The sequence below is a fragment of the Macadamia integrifolia genome, unplaced genomic scaffold (assembly GCF_013358625.1).
Source record: "Macadamia integrifolia cultivar HAES 741 unplaced genomic scaffold, SCU_Mint_v3 scaffold2046, whole genome shotgun sequence".
Classification (NCBI taxonomy): domain Eukaryota; kingdom Viridiplantae; phylum Streptophyta; class Magnoliopsida; order Proteales; family Proteaceae; genus Macadamia; species Macadamia integrifolia.
Genome location: NW_024868477.1, coordinates 32,755 through 41,725, shown reverse-complemented (window position 1 = coordinate 41,725; position 8,971 = coordinate 32,755). Strand labels below are relative to the sequence as shown.

Below are 8,971 nucleotides of genomic sequence, written 5' to 3'. Positions count from 1 at the left end.
TAAAGAAAATAAAAATCCAAAGACAACCCCATGTGTATGCAGTCGCTTACTGAAGCAACTTGAGGTAGCAAAATGGGCATTTCAGACCATGTGGCGGAGTGAAGTAGCTGGAAAACCCCACCCTCATCATGGGTCATTTGGAAGCAGGGCCCACCACCCTCCCAACCTGTCCAGAAAAGGCTCCAACTATTTATTTTGCAGCCCCCAAAGGACAGAGCAGTTGCTGTGTATCAGGATGCACATAGCAACGCAGCATACGACATATGCTCCAATACTGGAGCAAATATCGCACTTGCGACAACGGAAAATAGATGAGTTTAAACATCAATAAATGTTGAGTAAAAAAAACTTCAATGCAATAAGAAAAAATAAAAAATAAATAAATAAACAAATGTAAGTTGTCAACCATATAGATTGGCTGACCAACCTGAAAATTTAGAACATTTGATTGCAGGAGTAAAATACCAAAATGTACCTCTCTGAGTATCTCTGGAGGGAAACCAGTGGCTTCAAAAGTCATGAAGGGAGCAGGAACATTGTCACCCTAGGCAATTTTTTTCACAAATCCAAGTCACAAGTCATTCCAAAGGTTAAATCCTACTGAACCCATGAGAAACACATTTCACTTCACCAATATTATTAATCCAATCAAGAAATGTTAGTGTTAGATAAATATGAAAAAAGAGAATATTAAACATAAAACTAAGAAACAGAAAGTACAATCTTCACTAAAAAAGCCATCCAACCAAAAGAAAAGTTACCACAGCATATTAACATGGATTTATCAACAAGAGGAATATAGAAGGCAGGCAATCAAATCTAAACATAATAACCCAAACAGAATATGAATCATAGGCTTGGAAAAAAGGGCAGGAAAAATAATGAGATAAAGGACTTTTCCACTAAATATGATTCATCCTCTCCCCTCAGCCTTCGCCCACCCTAAATAAACATTAAGCTACGACACTGAAGTGTATGTCTGCAGTGGCCATTTATCACAATTCACAGAGTCACATACTCAACCAAAAGGCCCCTCCCCAATATTAAAGAGTACAAAATTTTCAAAATGAATCTGGATATTTTCAAAATAGAGAATGTTGGAGAATCAACAGATCAAGAAATTGTTAGTATGCTCCTAAATTTATTGTTGCAGCTTTGCTCTTCAGAATCAGATGACCCATGAAGGATCACACACCAAGGCAAAAACTAATTTACCATATATTTCTATGAGTATTCTAGATAAACAGACATCCAACTATGTTACTTTCCAATAAAACTCATAATACCTTCTTACAGAAGCTTACCAATCACCTGCTGATCAATTTAAATGAGAGAGTTCAAAAATCGAGTCAATATTACATCACCAAAATAAGCATTTCAAATGTTTGTCATAAATTGTCTAATTAATATCTACTCATGTTTTGAAACAACACACTAATCATAAATAAATAAAGCGACACCTCCTCAATCTTGACCACCATCTTCGATATTCTTCATGTAGTGTTCAAACACCTTAGGCTTATCTGCCTCATTGGCATTCAAGAAGATGGGAGCCAATTCCTTATGTTGCATGAAGAATTGTTTAGCACACAATTTTTTCATCAAATTCAACTCCTGGAAGTGCATCAATCTCAATACATAAGTTTTTTGCAACTTCCTTCCGGGGGTCTTGCTTGGCCATCTCCACAATTGCATTGGCTATCACATTCAAAGGACTACTAACATTCTCTGCACCTCCTTTCTTCTTCTTCTCTTTACTTGTTACCCCTGAACTAGGCCTACCACGGGAACGACTGCTACTTGCATTGGGAGTATAATGGGCACTTTCACCAACATTATCATCAATAGCATCATAATTGTCCAAGCTAATTTCTTCATCAATTGGCACGGGATTGTAAGGATGGTCCTCATTGACTGCATCGGATGGGTGTGAAGATCCAGCTCTGGTGGCAATTTCATTACGCAGCCATTCAACAAGTTGTAGGTGAATAGGAAGCACTTTATGCTCTTTCCAAAATCTTTGCTCTTTTTTCTAAAAAAAAAAAAATATAATTAACTCTTGGATTGTCAGAATAGTAAACTGTTAACGTTACCTTTAGTATACCTTTCTAACAATCTAGAAATAATGCATCAAACATTTAATTAACCTTGAATTCATTCCACATATGTTGTGGTGCATCAAACCGCTTCTCATGGTCATTCCAACCCATTCCACTATTTTTTTGCAAGTCAACAAGCGACTTCAGCCTTGCTTTCCATATCCTGTAGTGATTGCAGCATTGTCCACAGTCATATGTCATATGAAATCTATCATATAATTCAGTTGAGACTACTTGAAATTGTTCTTTTTTCAACCCGTTATCTCCATTCTTTCCCCTTTGTTGTTGGTGTAGAAGATGCTCCAAAAATTAGTGAGATATCTCAGAAGGCCATGTAGCAATTTTTGAGTTAGTACCCTCAACTGCGGCCATCTTTGCTACAATGAATCCTGATATCAAATATTCAACCCAAAAAAAAAGAAGCACGGAAATAACTGTAACCATAAAAAAAAAGCATAATATTCCAAAGAACGCATATTAATAGTCAAACCATGAACTGAAAAAATTTATTACAAGCCAAGACACACAAACCATGTTCATGTAGTTCAAATTACAAAATCTTAAAACGAAACCAAGTCTAGTTTAAGTAGTTAGGACAAAAGATAAATGGATTCAGTTTGTATCTTCTTGTGATTCATATGAAGAATCATGCATTTCTTCATCTGAATCATCTCCTGCCATCCAATTATTCCACATATAATCAACCATCTCCTCTCGGAATTGATCTTGATCAAAGTTATCATCTTCATCATCAACGTCAGAATCCTCATCACTATTTTCATCATTGTCTTCTGCTTCTTCATTAGTATTCTCACCTGTAACTACATTCTCCTGTTCAAGCCATTCCTCTTCTTCTTGAACACTATTTTGGGTAAGGATATGATTGTGTATCATAACACAAGCTTGTACAATCCTAGCCTGAGTCTTGAAAGGATACTCTGATTGGCTTTTCAAAATCTTGAATCTTGACTTCAACGGTCCGAAAACTCGCTCAATTATGTTACGTAATCTTGAATGACGCAAGTTGAACAATTCTTTATTGTTGGCAGGTGAAACATTCGAATTTCTCCACTCTTTCAAGTGATATCGAACGTTACAGTAGGGTCTTAAGAACCCCTTCTAGTTTGCAAACCCTGCATCTACAAGATAGAATTTACCTCTAGGAACTGGTAGTTTTGCCTCACCTTCTCTGTGAATGGTGTCATCTAATATTCGTGAATCAGATGCTGATCCTTCCCAACCAGAAAGTATATATTTGAACTTCATATCAAAATCAAAAACTGCTAGGATATTTTGCGATATATTTCCCTTCCTATAACGAAATGTTCGATGTTGAGCAATTGGTACCCATGCAGGGATATGTGATCCATCTATGGCTCCAATGCAATCCTTGAAGTAAGGGTAAAAGCTCTTATGGGTTACCTGCTATTCGCTCATGTGTTACGGTACTTGAAGGCTTCAACAATACCGGGTACAGTTTGAGAACTGCTCCCAAAACATGATTAAAATACCGGCTAATAGTTTCACCTTTATGCCCAAACAAATGTAAGAGGACGCGGTTCTTAAAATTGTGACCGATTGCATATAAAAAAATAACCACTTGTTCCTCCACTTGAACGTTAATTGTATCATACAAAAGACCCTTGGCACGCATCACTTGACATAGGTTAAAGAACGCCTTTCGACTCATTCTTATCATGTTTCGACATGTCCTGTCAGTATGTCCAATGATTCGTTGTGTCTCAGTAGCCGCAAATATTATTACTTTCTTGCGTCTCTGATAATACTCATCATATTCATCATCACTATCCATTTTTTACGTAAATCTACAATTTAGAATTAAACAAGCACTTCAAAAAACCAGTAATGCATTTATATGTATTCAAAAAGGAGAAATTAAAACTATTAAAAGAAAGAAAGAACGAATTAAAAATTTTAGGCTTTCAAACAAAAGAATTCAAATGAAATGCTTATGAATATAATAGATGATGTATCTTAGAAACTAAAGCATAATGAGGATCAACAATAATAAGGTCGTCAGGATCAAGAGAACTTTCCATTGGTAGGTAACAACTTGGTCTCACAAGGGGCTTTTCACAAGTGATTCACAGGTAATAGTAATCTCTTCCTCTTCATTTCTAGTAGAAAGTTTTAGACACAGAAACCCATTTTCCTTTGTCTTATACTCCTACAAGCATTCCCTCTAAGTCCATTACCACCAACAACTACAACTTCCATTACTTCACCATAACAACCACTCAAGACAAAATTGATTAAGGAACCTAAAAAAAAAAATCTCTGCAAAACCATTCTTTGAATCTGCCAGATCAAAATGTAACCTGAAATTTTTATTCCATGATATACCCTAAACTAATTTCTATCCATAATAATGCTCTACTAATTACCATATCAAATATTGTTATATGTATCTATTTATTATTTTATTGGGGTGCTACATATTTTAAGAAAGATGAGGCATTCAAATGCCACAAGTAATGTGTCAACAAATATCTCAAACTAAAAATAAGATAGATAATATGCAAAAAATTTGTAGTAACTTGTAATTCACAAACTAATAGTAGACTTGATTAATTGATCCTTATGAAAACTGATAGTAGACCTGACTAACTGATCCTCATGAACGAAGTCCAAAATGCAAGACAAACATAGAGAGGGAGAGAGAGAAGGAGGAGAATACCAAATCCAAATTTGTAGAGTCGCCAGCTGGCAGTAGCAAACTTCGTTGGTGGGAGGGCAGGCGAACCAGAGAGCAGATCACTTCAATCCCCACTGCTATATATCCATGAACAGATCATATGTGGTCTGAGTTAAAAAACCCTCTAAAAATAATGCTTACAACACAAAAGAGAGAGCCGTAGGTTCTGGTTTTAAGAACCGTCAAGGAAAAAACAGTAGAGAGTCATACACAGAGAAAGCGAGAGAGAGAGAGAGAGAGAGAGAGAGAGGAAACAGAAAGCGGTAGGTTCTGGTTTTAAAAACCTAACCTACAACTCCATGAATTCAAAATAAACTCCATGAAATCAAAATAGAGAGCTTCTGGTTTTAAAAGCCTAACCCTACAACTCCATGAAAGAGCTTCTGGTTTTAAAACCTAGCCCTACAACTCCATGAAATCGAAATAGAGAGGTTTTGATTTTAAAAACCTAAACCTACAACTCCATGAAATCTAGAGAGAGAGAGATCGATGGAGGGCTTACCAGTCGCTAACAGTGGACTCTCGGTGAGATTCCTCTCAAGTCGCAAGTCCTAGGTCGGGACTTGAGAGATCACGGGGTGAGTATGTCCCGGTTTGAGGGGTCGTGAGTTGAGACGTTGCTTCAAAACGTCTTTCCCATTTTTTCTTTTATACTAGGTCGAAAAACGTTGATCAGATCTGATTGTAGGTGTTTAGGTGAACTCAGATTTGAAGCACATCTTGTGTAAAATGGTCATTCATGGGAAGTAGGGTGCTCGGATATGAGGGTCATCCTAGTGGAACCAAACAACTCCTAAAATTAAGAATTATCATTCTAAAGAATGTCATCCCAAAGATTTACCGAACCAAACACCCCCTTAGAGACCGCAAAGAAGCAGAGTTCTTGGCCTTGACTCAAGGAAGCAAGTCTGTCCTTGAGTACCACCAACAGTTTGAGGCCCTATTCTACTTTGCAACCCCTCACATAAAGTCAGTTGAAGAAAAGGGTAAGAAATTTCTGAAAGGATTGAAGGTATCCATTGGCACGATACTTGAGGCATTAGATCTCACCGACTATGCCTTGATTGTACAGAAGGCCAAAAATATGGAAGATAAGATGAAAGGTGAATCATCCCTTGCACCTGGAGTATGGAAGAGAGCGAACCTTTATGCGGATTCGGGTGGCCCAAGTAAGAATTTTCGTGGATCATACAGATTTGGTCCTTCATATAGGCAGCCCTATAGGCCATTGGGTTATTCTCCTCGACCCACTAGTGGGTCAGGTACTACATATTTTCACCCGAATACCAATACGGTGCCCACAGTTACTAGGCCACCTCGCCCTCCACTTGCTACAGGTCAGACTCAGAGAGCTTCTGCTCCGATTCAAGCTTTTCAGAACCATTGTTTTAATTGCCATTCATATAGGCATTTTGCTAAAGACTGCAAAGCCCGACCAGCTTTACCAGCCAATTAGCCTCCTGGGTACAGACCTGCATTGACTCAAGAGAGTCAACCACAAGGAATGATGTATACTTTGTCAGCTAAGGAAGCTAAAGCTAGCATAGAAGTGGTAGCAGGTACGATTTAAATTGAGAATTACCTTTGGTATATATTGGTGTCATGCTATATTTACGTGCATTGTTGTATTAGGTGTCCTACCTATATCAGGTATACCGGTATATGTCTTGTTTGATTCAGGGGCTTCACATTCGTTTACATCAAAGAGATTTACTAAGAAACTTGACATAGCACCTAAGATATTAGCGCATAAGATGATAGTTAGTACACCTACAGGAAAAATTTCATAGCTGAAGGAAGTATATGGGCCATGCACCATTGAGATCCGTGGAAAGCAGTTAGATGCCCAACTCATCAATTTTAACATGCAAAACTTTGATGTTATACTTGGCATAGATTGGTTATCAGCATATCGGGCAAGCATAATGTGTGCTGAGAAAAAGATCAAGGTGATTAATAGTAAAGGGAAGGAACTGATATACCAAGCGGATATGATAAAGCAGGCTAAGAAGGTCCTCATATCCACTCTATAAGTGGTAAAGTTGTTGAAAAATGGATGTCAGGGGTACCTAGCATCGGTGATTGATTCAGATGCAAAGGTCACATCTCTAGAAGAAGTAGAGGTAGTTAAAGAGTTCCCAGATGTCTTTCTAGATAATCTGACTAAACTACCACCTGACAGGGAGCTGGAATTTGCTATAGATTTGATTTCTGGAGCTACCTCGATGTCAAAGGCTCCGTACATAATGGCACCAGTAGAATTGAAAGAATTGCAAGTACAGTTGCAAGATCTGCTAAAGAAGGGATTCATACACCCAAGTGTATCACCTTGGGGTGCTCTAGTATTGTTTGTTAAGAAGAAAGATGGAAGCTTGCATATGTGCATTGATTACAAGAAGTTGAACAAGTTAACTATCAAGATCTATATCCATTGTCACGCATTGATGATCTGTTTGATCAACTATAATGTACTAAAGTATTTTCAAAGATTGACCTTAGGTCCGGGTATTATCAACTCAAGATAAAGAATAGTGATATACCAAAAATAGCCTTTAGAACTTGGTATGGCCATTATGAGTTCTTAGTGTTGTCTTTTGGGTTGACTAATGCACTAGCAACTTTCATAGATTTGAAAAACCGAGTGTTTCATGATGTTCTTGACAAATGGATCATTGTTTTCATTGATGATATCTTGATCTAATTGGAGTCAAAAGAAGATCATACAAAACACTTGAGGATGGTACTACAGAGATTGAGAGAGCAATGGTTGTATACAAAATTTAGCAAGTGTGAATTTTGACTTAAACAGGTTGGATTCCTAGGACACGTGGTGTCTAAAAATGGAATTGAAGTGGATCCAGATAAGGTGAAAGCCATAGTAGACTGGGAGATACCCAAGAGTGTAACAAAAATTAGAAGTTTCTTGGGTTTGGCAGGTTACTATAGATGCTTCATCGAGAACTTTTCTCGGATTTCAGCACTAATGACCAAGTTAACTAGGAAGGGTATAAAGTTTGACTGGTCAAAGGAATGTGAAGAAAGTTTTCAAGAGCTGAAGAAGCGACTAGTGCCAGCACTAGTGTTGACTATTCCTGAAGGCACAGGTGGAATGACGGTGTATACCGATGCTTCCAAAGTCGGTTTGGACAATGTACTTATGCAACACGATAAGGTGGTAGCATATGCGTCTAGACAGTTGAAGGACTATGAAAAGAACTACCCTACCCATGACTTGGAGCTAACAACAGTCGTTTTTTCTTTAAAGATTTGGCGTCACTACTTGTATGGTGAAAAGTGTGAAATATACAGTGACCATAAAAGTCTTAAGTATTTTTTTCACCCAAAAAGACTTGAATATGAGACAGGAGATGGCTTGAGCTTGTGTCACTTTCCTATCTAGCTGTTATCCCAGTGCTCATATAGGAGGCGATGTTAATGGATGAAATCCTCTTGTATGAGGGAGTGACCTTGGAATTGGAGCACCAGTCTGGTGATGTCTAGTAGTTGACTACATCCTTAGTAGTTCTACAGGTACACTCATCCATCAGGGAAGAAATCATAATGAAACATCCCTTAGATCCTGACTTGTAAGGGATCAGAGAGAAGATTCACGAGCAAACAATGAATGACCTTAGCTTTTCATTAGTCGGTGATGGGGCACTGTTGTTTCGGGACAGATTGTGTGTACCTTACGACGAAGTAATACAAGACAAAATAGTAAAGGAAGCACACAGTTCTAAGTACTCTCTTCACCTTGGAAGTACCAAGAGGTACAAAGACTTAAAGCAACACTACTAGTGGCCAGCAATGAAGTCCATAATAGCTTTGTATGTGTCGACTTGTCTTGCATGTCAGAAAGTGAAAGTTGAATGGCACTGACCTTTTAGCACTCTTCAACCACTTCTAGTACCTAAATGGAAATGGAATAACATTACAATGGACTTTGTCATCGGACTACCACGTACACCCAAGGGAATGGATGCAATTTGGGTAGTGGTTGACAGGCTTACTAAGATAGCTCACTTTATTCCGATCAGGACCATTTACACCTTGGATAAGCTGGCATAGCTCTATATGGATAATGTCGTATGCTTACATGGTGTACCAGTGAGTATTGTATCAGACAGAGACCTGAGATTTACCTCTAGATTCTAGA

At 38.0% G+C, this 8,971-nt stretch overlaps 2 protein-coding genes across 2 annotated transcripts; both read right to left on the bottom strand.

The window, feature by feature from the left end:
• Window positions 1-1,582: 1,582 nt before the first annotated feature.
• On the bottom strand, window positions 1,583-2,272 carry LOC122065514. Its single transcript, XM_042629318.1, has 2 exons — window positions 2,148-2,272; window positions 1,583-2,032 (listed from the first exon to the last, which is right to left on the bottom strand). The coding sequence occupies exons 1-2, from the start codon at window positions 2,208-2,210 to the stop codon at window positions 1,583-1,585; spliced, it is 513 nt and encodes a 170-aa protein (XP_042485252.1). The 5' UTR covers window positions 2,211-2,272.
• Window positions 2,273-2,711: 439 nt separating this feature from the next.
• LOC122065513 lies at window positions 2,712-3,912 on the bottom strand. The gene is made up of 3 exons (XM_042629317.1): window positions 3,522-3,912; window positions 3,257-3,331; window positions 2,712-3,172 (listed from the first exon to the last, which is right to left on the bottom strand). The coding sequence occupies exons 1-3, from the start codon at window positions 3,910-3,912 to the stop codon at window positions 2,712-2,714; spliced, it is 927 nt and encodes a 308-aa protein (XP_042485251.1).
• Window positions 3,913-8,971: the final 5,059 nt, after the last annotated feature.

Coding starts and splice junctions, on each gene's coding strand:
- LOC122065514 (XM_042629318.1), bottom strand. CDS start 2,210: ATGGGTTGGAATGACCATGAGAAGCGGTTTGATGCACCACAACATATG. Junction 2,033..2,147: donor ATATGTGGAATGAATTCAAG/GTTAATTAAATG, acceptor TTTTTTTTTTAG/AAAAAAGAGCAAAGATTTTG.
- LOC122065513 (XM_042629317.1), bottom strand. CDS start 3,912: ATGGATAGTGATGATGAATATGATGAGTATTATCAGAGACGCAAGAAA. Junction 3,332..3,521: donor AACACATGAGCGAATAGCAG/GTAACCCATAAG, acceptor CTGGTTGGGAAG/GATCAGCATCTGATTCACGA. Junction 3,173..3,256: donor AAAACTACCAGTTCCTAGAG/GTAAATTCTATC, acceptor ATCACTTGAAAG/AGTGGAGAAATTCGAATGTT.